Genomic DNA, 15,213 nt, shown 5'->3' on the forward strand with positions numbered 1-15,213 from the left:
GAATGGTAGGGGCAGAGCCAGCTGTAGGTTTTTTTGCCGCCCCCCACCCCAGCCCTGGCCCCCACCTGCACCCCCCTGCTGCCCCAGCCCTGGGCTCTCCCCCACAGAAAGAATTGGGGGGACTAAATGGACGGTGCACCTCTCTATCTGAAGCCTAGCAAGGCAGGTACGTGGATCCCACTAGAATTTCAAATGAAAAGTAAGGGAGGGGAGGCTCTACTAGACTGGGCAGCTTTAGGTACAGTACCAGGCACGTAGGAGGATTTACACTTCTGAGCCATGGAAGCAGAAATTGACTTTTCCTTTCCAGATTTAGCTAATATTCAGAAAGGGAATCTAGCACCTGCCTTCCAGAATTGAACACCTCAAAATTCAGGAGTGCTCACGCTCAGTTTGGGCGGCTGTTACTTCATTTCTCCCAAATCAAATCTACTGATCCACTGTAACTTGCTGTAGAGAAAGTAGGATAAAATTGAGCAAGAAATGCTTCCCAGTGGTTATTAGGACTGGAATTGCTATTGTCAACAGCCATTGCTATTTGTTTGTTTAAAAGGAAGACAGTGATATCGCATTGGCAAATTCCCCAGAGAAAGAAAGAGTGGAACAAAAGAATAATAAAGGCACCCCAACTTTTCCTCATTTCTGTAGGACAGTCTTATAATATGCATCCAGATATCCTCCAGTCACACACGCTGAAAATTGTTCCACTTCACTGCAGTTCTGTAACCGTATGGGAACCGATCCTGTCTGTGTTCTGTGCACATCTAAAATTCCTGTTGAATGACCCGCCCTGGGAGCGAGTTACCAGTGACCCAGGCCTGGGGTGGCAGGAGGGTGCAGTGTGGGTGGGGGGGGCAGCCAAAAATTTTTTTGCTTGGGGCAGCAAAAACCTAGAGCTGGCCCTGCCTCTAGCTTTTCCCATCAGTCCCCACCCTTCCTGGGGAGTGAAGGGGTTAACCACAGTGACTGACGGGCCTTTGAGCCAATCGCTGCTCCCCACGGGGCCCAGCACATCTTCCCCCTGCCCAGTCTACTCTGACCCTGTCCAGCCTGCGGGGGGGGCATCGCTGGCTCTGCCCAGTCCCAGGGCCGCCTGGGGGGGCAAGTGGGACAATTTGCCCCAGGCTGCGCAGAGGCCCCCATGAGAATATAGTATTCTATGGTATTGCAACTTTTTTTATGGAAGGGGCCCCTGAAATTGCTTTGCTCCAGGCCCCCTGAATCCTCAGGGCGGCCCGGCCCAGTCCTGGCTCCCGGGCACTGCGGGGCTGCCCCGGGCAGACGCAGTGCGAGTCCGGTTCCATGCTATGTGTGAACGGGGGGTGTCTCCTGCTGAGCCACGGCCCAGGGCTGCAGCACTGCTAGGGGGCAGCTCCTGAGCCCCTGGCCGCAAGGGTCTGGGGGACGGGGGCCTGTGGCATGGCCCGGGCCCATGGAGCTGAAGAGAAGCCCCCTCGGTGCCCCCTCCCTGAGCCGGGCCCAAGCCGGCAGCAGCACCTGCCTCCCCTCCCCCCACAATCAGCACCTGGCTGCGGCTCCCTGCCCCACTGCCGCGTGCAGGCACCGCCCCCTGGGGGCCCGGGGCCAGGCCTGGCAGCAAGGGGCAGACCAGCTGCTCGGCTCTGGCCCTGAGGGGGAAGCTGCCAGCGATCAGCTGCTCGGAGTACCCACGGCCCAGCTGGCTCTACTCTGGGCCCCAGAGAGCATCGTGCTGCCCAGCCCCACGGCCCTGTGCATCAGCCACAGTGGGGTGGGAACCGCCAGGCTGGGTGCCAGCAGGCGGGAGCCTGGCGCAGGGTGAGCAACGGCTGCAGCCTCCTGCCATGGGCCTGTGAGCACAGCCTGGGCGCAGGGAGGCAAGGGGCCAGCCCTGCGTGGGGAATCAGGCCCAGGCCCGGACTCCAGCCACAGCGTGGCCCTGGCTGCTGCTCCCTCTACCCCTGGAGGGGCAGGCGCAGGGCAGCTGGTTTCAGGCCCATGCAGGAGCTGCAGCCTGTAGCACCCACCCCAGGCTGAGCCGCTTCCCCGCATTGGGGCTGGAGGCTTTGGTATGAGCACCTCCCCTTACCCAGCTGTGGATAAGGCCCCCACTCCCACACCCAGCCATCCCTGACACAGGTCCCTGGCCCAGCTCCGCGCAGGAACTTCAGTCAGTCGCACAGGGCCGGCCACCCCTCCGTTGGGCTGCAGCCGCTGCTGGGGTAGGACCCACCATTCGGAGAAAGGAGCACAGCACGTTCCAGCAGTTTGGGCAGCTGAAAGCACGGTAATCGGAGCGGTGGGCTTCAGGGAGGCACTGCTACCGTACTGCCACGACTGGGAGCCGCAGGGACAATGCACCGTCACACCGGCGCAGAGCCCGGCAGGAGAACAGGCCCGTTAGGCTACCCGAGGAAAGTCGAACACGAGCCACTGGCTAGCAGTTGAAGTCAAATTCAGACTGGAAATAAGGCATAAATTTAACAAGTGTAATTAACTAGTAGAACAACTTACCCCAGGTCACGGTGCGTTCGCCAGCACCAGCACTTCTCAAAGCAAGACTGGGGGGGAGGGAGAGCTCAGTGGTTTGAGCATTGGCCTGCTAAACCCAGGGTTGTGAGTTCAATCCTTGAGGGGCCACTTAGGGATCTGGGGCAAAATCAGTACTTGGTCCTGCTAGTGAAGGCAGGGGGCTGGACTTGATGACCTTTCCCTTCCAGTTCTAGAAGACAGAATTTCTCCATCAAGTTTTATTTATTTATTAGAGCTGCTCCAGGAATTATGGTGAGGCAGGTCTGTAGCCTCTGTTTCAGTCAGACTAGCTGAGCAGAGGGGACCCTTATGGCCACAGAATCAGGGCTGGTTCTAGGTATTTTGCCACCACAAGCAAAACAATTTTTGGCTGCCCCCCAGCCCTGGGCTCTCACCCCCTCCCACCAGTGCCCCCCCTGCACTGGGCTCTCTCTTCCCCCCCCACACACACCCCCTGCCACCCCAGCCCTAGGTTCCCCCCCACCAGTGCTAACTCCACCCATTCCCCCCCTCACCTCCAGCCAGTCTGACACTGGCAGGGTTGGGGAAGTGGGGCTCCCAGGCCACGCCTCAGCCCACAGCCCCAGCATAGGGTAGACAAGCCCTTAGCCCCTCAGCTCTTTAGGGAAGAGACCAGCACCCAGCCGGAGGGTCCTGGCCCCAGCCACTCACTTCAGCAGTGGGGTCAATGCCCTCCCCTAGCTCAGCCCTGCAGCCCAGGGCCCAGACGCTCTAGGAGGTCCCTTGGAGAGGTCTCCCCTCCTAGCAGCACCTACTTCTTGAGTGCTCATGAGAGCCCTTGGGGGGTTGAGTCAAGGGCATTTGTGCAGAAGGCCTAGAGGGCACAAACCAGCCCCTTGCCTGAGCTAAGCCACCCCCCAGAGCCCCTCCCACCCAGCCCTGAGCTCTTCCACCAGGGAGAGGCGCTCCACCACCTGCAGCCCTGTGTCTATGCTTCAGGGTCCCACCCGCTCCAGCCCAGGGCTCCCTGCTCTTAATCCACCCTGACCAAATTCTCCCAGGACCCTGGCTCCATGGGGCCTCCAGCATGTTCTCGGGCCCTACTCTGAGCGGCGCAGTTAAGCCGAGGCGATTTCCCTGAGCAGCACAGGCCATGCTCTCCCCTGACCCCCCCCCCAGAGAGGCAGCCCCAGGCACATTACAAAAGGTTTTATTAAAAGGTTAAAACAGTCCAATACTGCAAGGTGTAAAAAGACCAGGGCAGTGCCAGGCCAGCTCACAGTGGTTAGAAAGGTGGATACAAACAGCCCTTTAGTTGGAGTGAGGGGACGGCTCAGCGTGGGAACAGTGCTCCGGGAGGCCTGGCAGGAGCCAGGGTCCATAGAAAAGTGTAAAAACCATTGTGCAGGTGGCACGCGCGGCCCCGCCAGCACGGGGCAGTTCCCTTAATGCACCAAGGTGTATAAAAAGGGGGAGGGGGCCATAGCCCAGGGACCCAGCCTCTCTCACCAGACAGGGCGAGCTGGGGAAGAGGCTTGTAGTGTCAAAGGCACAGAGGAGCACAGGGGGCGGTTGGGGGCTCCAGGCTGCCCCCATCCCCAGAGCAGGCAAAGCACAAAGGGGTAAAGGGAGCAGCTCCTACAACTACCGAAAAACACACAAATCTCCTGCCCAAACCCAGCTCCCACATGCACACCCCCACCCAGCTCATACCCCCCCCTCCTACAGCTCCACCCCCAGCTCCAGCCCACATCTTTGCCCCCAGCACAGCCACCCCCTCACTACTCTGTTAGTGTCCCAGGGGCAAGGAGAACTCCTCACCCCCAGCTCTCCCCTTCAGCTCACTGATCCAACCCCCTGCACAGCTCTGCCACCCTCAGGCCTAGGGGGAGCCGGGAACAGGGAGAAGAGGTGCAGGCCCAACCCTGCGGGGGGTGGAGTGCTGCTCTGAGGCCCCTGTCAGCATCCCCACCATCAGGGGAGGAGGGTAAGGACAGCCTCCCCAGCACAGCTGTGACCCAACCCCCACCCAGGGGTGCCCTCCCCCCCAGAGCACAGCAAAGTCATGCGCTCAGCCCCCATACTGCTAGATCAGAGGGATCCCCACAGCTCTGCTGGGCTTGGGGCCCCTGCCCACCCCCCGCAGGGCAAGGGGGACCAATGCACTGCCCAGCTGCAGCAGAGGCAGAGGGAAGCTAAGGGCAGCAGTGGCCGGGGCAGCCTGTAAACATGCCAGAGCCAGGGCTCTGGGGGCAGGGGGGACAGCTGCAGTGCCCATGGAGGTGGGAATGATGGGGACCCAGCTCCCAGCCCGGCTCGTCTGCACAGGTGTCCCCACCCGGCAAGGCACAGGTAGGGCTCAGGAGACGTGGGGCGAGGGGCGCCAGAAGCACCACTTGCTGCGGGTGTGCTGCTTCCGCAGCAGCTGCTCCTCCAGGTCTCGCTCCCTCTTCGAGCGCAGGTACAGATCCTCCTCCTTCAGGTACCAGACGGGCGGCCAGCGGTGCTTCTCGAAGTGCGCCTTGTTCTCTGTGGGGCGGGAGGGGGTCAGCCCCAACCCACCCAGCTGGGCAGGGGGCCGGGGCCCCCATCTCACTGCACAACAGCCAGCACCCGTCCACAGGGGGTCCCAAGACAACTGCACCAGACCAGAGCAGCCAGCCCCAGGCAGGGAACCCACAGCAACGGGCCAAGTGCTGCCTCCCGCCAAGGGAGCTACTTGCAACCCCTGAGCTCCCGCCCTGGGCCAGGGAAGGCTGCCCCAGGGCCAGCCTGTGGGAAAACAGCACCCTGGGCGGCCAGTCCCCGCTGCCTCTGGGCTTCCCCCCGGGGGGGGGGGGGGGGAGAATGCAGTGACAAAAGGAGCCTGGTGACAGAGCCCCAGAAAGGGGGAGGGACCCACAGGAGCACAGACAGAGCCTCACTGGAGGTGGGGAGCAGTGACATAGGGCTCCAGAAAGGCAGCTCTCCCCCCACACCCCAGTACTGAACACCTGCAATATTCAAGTGCCTCTCCCCAGTGCCAGGGAAGGTGGGTTGTTTGGCAGGGGGGTTAAAATGCAAACACTCCAGCGCACTGGAGGTAGCTAGAGTGGGTGGTGATGGTGGAAGGTTCGTTCCCGAAATATCCCCAACCCCCTGCACTGACACTTCCCTTTGAGATGAGCAAGAATGAGGGGGAGCCCCTGACAGCTGAGGAGCACAGGGAACTGGGGGGGTCAAAATGTGGCATAGGGAGCAGGATCTTGAAGACAAGACCTCCTTGAGAACCAGGGAGAATGGGGGGCTGCTTGGAGCTGGGGCTCTGGCTGGTACCAGAGGCACAAGGAGGGGCCCTCTGGGAGTTGGGGGGAAATTCTTTCCCCTGCAGTTTTAGCTCCCTTTCCCTCCTAAGCCAGAAGAGGCTGGCACCTTTCAGCTCCTATTGGCCAGCTGAGATGCCATGCTCACCTTCCATTCGGTGGCATCATAGAATCTCAGGGTGGGAAGGGACCTCAGGAAGTATCTAGTCCAACCCCCTGCTCAAAGCAGGACCAACCCCAACTAAATCATCCCAGCCAGGGCTTTGTCAAGCCGGGCCTTAAAAACCTCTAAGGAAGGAGATTCCACCACCTCCCTAGGTAACGCATTCCAGTGCTTCACCACCCTCCTAGTGAAATAGTGTTTCCTAATATCCAACCTAAACCTCCCCCACTGCAACTTGAGACCATTGCTCCTTGTTCTGTCATCTGCCACCACTGAGAACAGCCGAGCTCCATCCTCTTTGGAACCCGCCTTCAGGTAGTTGAAAGCAGCTATCAAATCCCCCCTCACTCTTCTCTTCTGCAGACTAAATAAGCCCAGTTCCCTCATGACTTTCATTCAGGCCACCTGGGGAAGGAGGAACAGCCAGGCTGGGAGGGGGTGGGGGGGAACCCCCTCCCCTCAGAGTGCGGTGCCAGGCTGGGAAACCGGGGGGGGCTTGGCTCAGGAGCAGGGAAGCGGGCACTCCTGCCATGCCAGCCTGCACCCTGCAGGCAGCGAGAGGGAGCCCGAGCCCCTGGCCTCTTCCCCATGGCACCCCCTGGGCTGTCACCCACCCCCCAGCCTGTACCTGGCGCCATGTACTTCATCTCCCTGGGGAAGCGGCGGCAGACGCGGTTGTAGTTGGTGCAGATGTAGTGCAGGCACCATGCTGCCAGCTGCTGGGCGTTGTGGAACTGCAAGAGAGCAGCAGGCTGACACCCGCGTCCTGCAGGCTCTGGGCTCAGTCCCCAGTGACCCCCGAAGGCCCCTGCCCTGCAGCAGCCTCCTGGCTGCAGCTCTGGGCACCAAGCCAAGGGCCAGGCTGGTAACATGCCGGGGGCCCTGGGGCAGAGGCCATGGGGCTCCACGTCCCAGCATGCAGTGCAGCCAGGCAGGGGATGAGGGCACTGGGCAGCAGTCACAGCAGACCTGGAGGGAGCACGGCATGCTGGGAGCTGTAGGCTCCACCAGCCTCCCCTCAGAGCACAGAGGGGGACAGCGGGCAGGGATGCAGCCCCATGCTCCAGATGCCCCAAAACCACCAGCTGGCAGAAGCATCTGGCACTGGTGACCATTGGAGACTGGCTACTGGCCAGCTGGACCATCGCTCTGACCCAGGACAGCCGCTCACGGTCTCACTGGCACCACTGGTACCACAGCTCAGACACCCTGAGCCCTGTCCCGCCCCACCCTCCCGTACCTGAGTCATCTCCAGGTAGATGATCACCTGCTCGTCGATCTCCACCTGCTGCACGTAGGCTCGGAGCAGCTCATCCGCGGCGTGCTGCTCTGAGAGGGCAGAGACGAGGGGTGGTGAGCTCAGTGCGGGGGCTGCAGGGTCCCAGGCCGAGCCCTGCACACATGGGTGGGGGTGGGAGTGCAGGAGGCCCTGCTCCCCCAATACCAGCTGTTCTGGTGCTTCTGCCCCCCAGGACCCCCCCCTGCACGGGCAGAGCAGGGTGTTCCTCGTTCCGGCGTCCCCAGTCCAATGCCATGTGCGGTTCGGTCTCAGCACCGGGCAGGGACAAGCCTCCCACGAGAACCGTCTGGTTTGTAGCAGGACCAATGGCCTCGCTGGACAGAGCGTGGGGAAGCAGCTGCCCCACGGCTCGGGCTGGGCCTGGCGGCCAGAACCCAGGCTCTGCCTGCACGAAGGGTCGAGCACTGCTCCTGGGGCCCTTACATAACAGCTGCGTGTTACTGACGCTCCAGGGACACATCAACCCGCCGCGCTCATCAGCCTCGTTATCTTATCAGCAGCGCTCGGAGGAGCCTGCAACCCAGCAGCTGGGAAAGGCCAGCCGGGCACCACGCCGAGCCGAACCTCACCTGTGAGCGCCTGCAGCCGCGGCAGACACAGGCGGTTGGTGAGGACCAGGAGTTCCATGGCGTCCAGGTCGGGCGTGGGGGTGAAGTGGCCAGTGTAGAGGAACTCCAGGACGGCGCGCAGGCAGGCGCACTTGGTGCCAGGCAGGGAGACCTGGGCGTGACAAGGGGAACCTAAGGGACTCACCCCCCAACAACCCCTCCCCCTGAGCAACCTCTCTCCTTCAGGAACGGGCAGATGGGACAGGTGTCCCCCTGCACCCCCACTGCCCCCGGCTAGCCCAGCCCACTCGCAACTCTGCTGATGCTCACGGCTATTCCCCCATTCGCAGGCCTGTCTGCTGGGAACAAGTCAGTCGTAATCCCCCAAACCCAATGGTAAAACCAGCAGAGCCAGCGAATAGTCTACCGGAAAAATCACAGCTCGTGGGGCAGCCAAGCCTGAGCCAGGACGGGGGATGGGTTCAGAGCCTGGGGATCACCCCCAAGCGTGCCCTGGGCCTCTCCCGAGAGGGGCTAGGAGCAGGCTGGATCAGGAGGGAGCAGTGAGAGGAGGTGGTGGCCGTGTGCAGGGGTCTGGCCCGGGCCCCAGCCCTGGCACCCGCACCCTGCCACATGATCCCCCCCGCCTCCCCATGACCTTTTTATTTTTGAGATTCCCAATTTATCTCCGACGACATGCTGCAGCCGCCCTGCTCCGTTGGCAGGGGAAGGGAACCTTCAGATCACATGCCCCCTCCCGTCCAGCTGCTATTCACGCTAAGGGACAGCTGCCCAAGGGCTCTGGCCCCCAGGAGGCGTGGGGGGGCACCCTGGGCCAGGGCGGAGGAGGGAGAAGGCAGCAGCAGCTTCACCAGCAGGCTGAGTTGGGAGCAGCCCCTCTCCAGAGCTCTGCCCAGCTCTTCCCACTAGTCCCAACTCCCTTACCAGCTGGGGGAGGGAAAACCTCTTCCCTACCCTGCTCCCCCCTTGGATCTTGGGGAGCCCCACCCCCCAGCCCTGCCCTTTACTACCACGATCCCCCACTCCCAGGGATCCCTCATCTGCCCCTTACCCTCCCTCCACATTATCCCAAGCCTACCCAGCGCAGCAGCACCCCGCACCCCCCTTACCTCCGTGGCGTAGCTCTCCCGGAAGTTGCCGCAGAACATGGCCACCATCCAATCACAGCCTGCGATGAGCAGTGGCTTGTGGGCCGGCACCGACCCATCATCCACCAGGAACACAACGTCTAGGAGAGCAGAGCGGGCAGGGAGTTAGCATGGCCTGGCCCCAGCCCTGCCCCTCCGTGCTGGGCAAAGGGCGCCTGGGACAGAGGGCACCGCCCTTGCCACATGACTGCGGCCACTCTGGGGAACGACACGCCACTGCTGAGCAGCGCCACACAACCAGGCCATCTGGCATGGGAAGAATGCCACACCCACCAGAAACTGCAGGGGGCAGCAGACCAGAATCACCCAGCTGGGGACCCACCAGGGCCCTAGGGCTCACCCCAGAGGATTGGGCCGGGTACCCCAGGATACTGATAATTCTAAACTGCATCCAGGAGCACTGCACAGGGGCCAGAAGAACTGAGGGGAGAGCGCCCCCTACTGAACCGCCTGCCCTGCTCCCTGCAGCACAGCACCCCCTATTGAGCCCCAACCCTACTTTCTACAGCACCTGGATGCTAGAAGAGGCTCCAGGCCCCGCCCATACCCGCAAAGACGCCCTTGCCCAGGCACTCCTTGATGCGGTTGGCACGGCGCACATGGAAGGCTTTGGTGATCTCTTGGTTCATGAAACTCTCCTTGTTCAGCACGTTGGCCACCATCATGCGCAGGTCGAAGACCTCCAGCAGCTCGGCGATGGTGGCCACCTGCATGAGGTCTGCGCGGCCCTGGTCCAGGTGGCCCGTGTACAGGTACTCTAGCACTGCCTGGAAGGGCCCCGGCTGGACCAGGTAGTCCATGTACACCACCGTCATCTGCTTCTCCCGCTGGGTCACGGGGTCCTGAACCAACTCCAGCTGCATGCTGACAAAGCCCCGTCCCCAGCCCGACAGCTCCTGGCCCCCGGCCCCTGGGAGCTGCTGGCCCTCACCCTGCACGAGCCGCAGGGGATCGTCACTCTGCGAAGTCCTGAGAGGGGCCTGGGCCCCATCACCTAGGAGGCCCTTCTCCATCTCCAGGCTCTTAGTCCTGGCAGCTGGCTCCTTGGCCGCCCACCGCACCACGCCACAGGGCTCCCCAGCCTGGCTCGCCGACCCCGCCAGGGTGAAGAGGTCGTAGAACTTGGAGCAGGACGTGGCCAGGTAGACGCGATGGGCGAAGACACGGTGCCCCCCCTGCAGCTGGAAGACCACATCAGCACAGAGGGGGGTGCAGAAGAGGGCAGCAGGGCCCTGGCCACCGCTGGTGGGGGGCTCCGGGATGTGGATGACAGGTGGGGGCGGCTTGGGAGGCAGGAAGGGTGCCTGCAGCAAGGGCCTCTGCATCTTCTTCAGGTGGGATTTCCAGAACTGCAGGTGGCGGCGGGAGATGAGGGCGGCACGGATGGCGTTGTCAAAGACATCCTTGACGCCGAATTGTGCCACCACGCTGGTCTCGTAGTATGGCACCCCCAGCTCCTTGGCCACCTCGTGGCCCCGCTCGGGTGGCAGGATGTCCGTGGGTCTGATGGGCCTGGCAAGGGAGAGAAGCCAGGTCAGCAGGGAGCCCCCGGCTAGAAGACAGTGCCAGGGCTGGAGGGAGCCACTCTGCCCACCTAGGCTGGGCACACACCAAGGAGCGGGCAGAAAGTGCTGGTGAGAGCCCCGAGTGAGACAGGGAGATGCCAATGATCTGCTGGGCAAGGCATGGGTCTCAGACACCCTGCTCCCACTCAGAGCCTACAGGTAGGCAATGCCCTCCTCCCCGCCTGCAGCCCCAGGGGCAGGCAGCTGGCATTCAGGGGTGCTGGGGGGGGGCTGCAAGCAGCCTCAGCTCCGAAGCTGCCTGCATCTGGCATTCAGTCCTTGGGGCCCCAAGCGGTGGGGGGCGCGCGGGCACACCCTTACTTGGCCAGCGGGCGCCGGGCACGGTTGACTGCCTCCAGGTCAGCATAGCGCAGGTCCAGCTGGCATCCTACCAGCACGATGGGTGTCCGTGGGCAGAAGTGCTTGATCTCCGGGTACCACATGGTCTTCACATGGCGCAGGGAGTTGGGGTTCGCCAGGGAGAAGCAGAGAACCACCACATCTGACCTGCAGGCAGGAGGGGGAGAGACAGGGGGAGCACCAGACCTGTTGGTCCCACCCAAGAAAGCTGCTGCCTTTGGGCACAGAGCAGCACAGCAAGCCCCCAGCTCAGACTGACCCCCACCCCCCCCAGCCTACATCACCCTCTGCACTGCCCCCAAGGGATCTAGCGGCCAGGCTCTCCCAGCAGAGCTGCCCAGGTGCTAACAGAGCCCTAGAGCTCAGGGGCCCCCTGTGCCCACCTGCCCCCAGCCAAGGAGCGGGCAGATCCTTGGGGGACAGACTCAAGGGCCCAATCCCGCCCCATCAGACTTCTGGAGCCCCCAGTGCTATAGCAGGAGCACTTCACAAGGCCCCCAATCTCCTGGCCGCTGGGCACATCTGCCAAGAAGCCATGGGATGGGGGCATCTGGCTCCTGTAACCCGAATCTCTAGGCACAAAGGTTTCTGCAGCAGTCTGGGGACGAGGGCAGCCCCAGCAACACAGCTCAGCAGGAGATGGCAGCTCACACTGCCAGCCCCTGAGCAGCAGTGGGAAGGGAGGGGATTCCCCACCATTAGCACCGGGGCAGGCAGCTGCCTCTGGCTGGGTTCCAGCAGCCACTTGTGAATGGGCCTCTCCCCAAGGGGTGCTCGGTCCCCGAACCAGCCCAGAGCACGTGGCCCAGGCTCCAGGCCTGCCGCACACGCTGCCCGCCCCAGGCTGTGCATGGGGAGGGATGCTCAGCAGCGGGGCCAGCCCAGAGTGCCACAGGGCAGGAAGGGTGAAGGCACATGGGCAGCAGTTCCACAACACAGGCACCATTACAGCTGCCTTCCGAGCGAGGGGATGGGGCCTGGGACCATCCCTAGACTGCCCCCCAGCCCATACGAGAGGCTAAGCAGAGCCAGGCCAGGCCAGCACCTGGAGGGGGGAAAACCCAGCTGTGGCAGGTGGGGGGCTCATGGGGCGCTCACCCCTCTGAAGTGCAAGGGGCACTGTGCGGCTGGAGATGCCGTCCCGTGCAGAGGTCGTAAGGTGCCCAGTACTCCGCGTTCACGGCTCTGGGGGTTGCACTCCCCTGAGGCATAGGGAAGAGCTGGCACCAGCTCGCCCAGGATCACAGCGAGTCCAGGGTCCCAGCCCCTCTGCTCTGCTCACTACTAGCCATTTACTCCCCTGAACTTCCCCTGCTGCTTCAGCTAGCTGGGAGAGTCTCCTTCCTGCGCAGCTGTTAGACAGCTGCCACGCTCCACACCAGAGGTGGCTGCATTTCAGTGCTAGGCAACACTTCCTGGGAAGTGCTTGGATGGGAATCGGAGGGGTCGGTTCCTGCGGGACCACCTTTCATGCCCACGAGCGGACACCACATACAGGTACATTGCCATGCTCCCCAGCCAGCAGCAGCCCTGTCTCCGAAGCGTCACTGGGATTTGGCTGGGGGTGCCCTGGCTGTGGGCAGAGACAGGCTCCCACCTGGGCGGGGTAGGTGGCACACCTGGAATGCAATGCAGGACGCCTGTGGGAGCCCTGCTGCCCGAGGGCCCGTGTCATGAGGCAGGGAGCAGCCTGAGCCACTCCTGGGCGGCCCTGTTTATTTTAGTGGTGCCTCCCTGAGACGTGACCGGGACGCACCCTTGGACTGAGGCCCACATCACAGACCAAGTGGCTCCCGCCTGCCCGCCGCCACAGGAACCCGGCCAAGGCAGGAGCGGTGCCTGGCAGGGAGGGGGCAGACCCCACCCCCACCCCACGACACAGCGAGGGGCCAAGCCAGCAAGCTGGCTGCAGAGTTGCTACCCAGCCTGGCCAGGCCCGTGCCGAGCCTCCGCGGGGCAAACCACACACCAGAAACCCTGCAATGAGCACAGCATCTCCAGAGACAGGGCCTGAGCCGTGGTGGAGCCCAGCCCCTCGCCACCAGAGGGGAGAGCGCTCCAAGCAGCCGTAGGAACGCAGGGGGTCTGGGGGGAGTGAAGGGACCAGGCCTGTCTGCCTTAGCCCAGGAGGGTGCGGAACCAGGCTAGAGCGAGCCGGGAATCGTCCCCAGAGAGGGGCCGGGGGGCCTGTTGGTGCCTGGCAGGGCGGCAGAACAGGCCAGGGAATCGCCTCATCACCTGTGCATTTCAAACTAGCCAGGACAGCTCTAGCCAGCCTCCCTTGGGACCCAGGCCCTGGGGCGGGAGTAGGGGGGCTTGGCCCCAAGGGGACTAGAATGGGACTGCTGGCCCCTTGGGGCAGGGCCTGTCCGTTGTGTTCGTATAGCACCCAGCACAACGGTCCCGACTCAGACACCTAGGCACGAGGGAGACCGGGATCAGCATGGTGGGTGAGCTGGCAGCCCCCCCCGCTTTCAGCAGCCAGGCCCCCCACCGCATGCATTGGGCACACGTGCTCATAAAGCCACACACTGGAGAGCCCCGTGCAGCCTAGAGGGACTTGGGGACATGGGCCAGGTGTGTTCCCCAAAGGGGCTTGTCCGGCCAGATGTCCCCAGGAGACCCCCTTGCCCCAGCCACCCTGCCCGCCCCCCCCGCCCACTGCAGTTACCAGAGACTGCCACCTCCCCGGGGGTGCTGAAACCAGACACCCCTCACCCCCCCACTGGGGACCAGTCCCCTCCCCCGAGGGTTTCAGCTGTCTGAGCAGCTTCCAAGGGAAGGAGAGCCCCCACCAAAGAGAGAAGGGGGAGGGGAGGAGAGGAGAGAGAAGAATCACGTGCCCAGCTCCAGGCAGAGTTGAGCGGCAGGTCAGCGCCCCCCCAGCAGTTGGGGCATGGGAGCCTCAGGCACCGAGCTTGTTAGCAGTGGGGGAGTCACTCCCCCGTCCAGCAACGCTCCCCCCACCAGGGCGCAGAGGGGTGGAAGCCTCAGGGCCCCTCCACCTTCCAGGACCAGGGGAGGTGTGGGAGGCCCAACAGAACTGGGGTGAGGCCGGGGGCGCAGGCAGCATGGCCCTGGGCTGGAGGCCAGTGGGGACGCTGCAGCACCACATACAGTGCCCCCAGGAGCCAGGCTGAGGGGGGATAGCCAGGAGCAGGGACCCCCCCCACAGCCGCCAGGCTCTCACCTGCCATAGGCAAAGCGCCTGTCCTTGTGGTGGTCCCCGAAGGTGTCCCAGAGCCGCAGAGAGACGCTGACTTCGTCCACCACGTCCCGGGAGCGCTCCAGCACCTGCCCAGGGAAAGCACAGCGGGACAGCTCAGGTGGGTCCCCCTCCCCCAGCCAGCTCCCCCCCCCTCAGGCTCACGCCTCACGGGGGCCCTGTGCTATCCACGGTGCCACCCAGGGGCCTTCGGCAAGGGGTCTCGCCCATGGCAGGTGCCCATCCCTGCTCTCACCTCCTGGCACACGCGGTACTGGTCGATGGCCCAGACGGTCGGCACGTGGGTGGCCAGCAGTTGGTACTGGGTGAGGGTGGCATTGCAGGCCCTGGCACAGATGAGGCGTGTCTTGCCCACGGCGTTATCCCCGACAACCACACACTTAATGGTCTCAACATTGGGTCTCTCATAGTCCAGATCAATATCCATCAGGGCACAGCTGGGCGGGAACAGCGGGCAAGGGAGTCATTGCACAGGGTATGGGGCACCAGGAGGGGCATGGCCCCGGCTGGGGGCTCGTGTCTCCCAGCTCAGCGCCCCAGCCGTAGGCTGCCCCCAATAGAGGTGGCAGCTACTGGAAAGGAGCTCGCAGCCCCAGAGCTCCGCTGGGACCCAGGCGCTCAGGGCACCACCCTCATCGGGGGATGGGACGGACTCCCCCCACTCGGCAGGGTGACCCGACACCCGGTATTAGGGGCTTTGTCCGAGAAAGGGAACTATTACACCCCCCCCCCCAGGGAAAAAGTGCCCCGATTTGTCACAATTGCTCGCTGGTCCCCCAAAGCAGCAGGCGAGGAGCCAGCTGGAGCTCCCGGGGCACGGCTGGGGGAAAGGGGGCAGACTCCGGGGAGTCCATGCCCGGAGCTCCCGGCCCAAGGGTGGGGGGCGCAGCACATGGGGAGAGGCCCGGGGGTCCATGCCTGGAGCTCCCAGGGAGGGGACGGGCTCAGGGCGGGGGTGTCCATGACCGCAGGAGGTGACAGACTCAGGGGCGCAGCCCAGGGGGAGGGGACCGTGCTCTGGGGGGCGCGGCAGGCTCTGGGGGTCCATGCCCGGAGCTCCCGGACCGGGGGGACGGGGCTCGGGGAGCGCAGCCCGGGGGAGGGGGGG

General features: G+C 63.6%; 1 protein-coding gene across 1 annotated transcript; it reads right to left on the minus strand.

Moving 5' to 3' along the window:
• Positions 1-3,666: 3,666 nt before the first annotated feature.
• LOC117878026 (rho-related BTB domain-containing protein 2-like) lies at positions 3,667-14,532 on the minus strand. Its single transcript, XM_034771873.1, has 9 exons — positions 14,341-14,532; positions 14,070-14,173; positions 10,841-11,026; positions 9,502-10,466; positions 8,916-9,034; positions 7,807-7,957; positions 7,178-7,266; positions 6,566-6,671; positions 3,667-5,001 (listed from the first exon to the last, which is right to left on the minus strand). Exons 1-9 carry the CDS (start codon positions 14,530-14,532, stop codon positions 4,832-4,834), a joined length of 2,082 nt encoding a protein of 693 aa, XP_034627764.1. The 3' UTR covers positions 3,667-4,831.
• Positions 14,533-15,213: the final 681 nt, after the last annotated feature.

This window comes from Trachemys scripta, chromosome 5 (assembly GCF_013100865.1).
Source record: "Trachemys scripta elegans isolate TJP31775 chromosome 5, CAS_Tse_1.0, whole genome shotgun sequence".
Taxonomy (NCBI): domain Eukaryota; kingdom Metazoa; phylum Chordata; order Testudines; family Emydidae; genus Trachemys; species Trachemys scripta.

What these genes read in the sequence shown, in the direction of transcription:
- LOC117878026 (XM_034771873.1), bottom strand. Translation starts at nt 14,532, where the DNA reads ATGGATATTGATCTGGACTATGAGAGACCCAATGTTGAGACCATTAAG. An exon ending in AGGCGCTTTGCCTATGGCAG is followed by an intron (nt 11,027 to 14,069) that starts GTGAGAGCCTGG and finishes TCCTGCCTGCAG; the next exon opens with GTCAGATGTGGTGGTTCTCT. An exon ending in TCTACCTGGAGATGACTCAG is followed by an intron (nt 6,672 to 7,177) that starts GTACGGGAGGGT and finishes GCTCTCTTGCAG; the next exon opens with TTCCACAACGCCCAGCAGCT.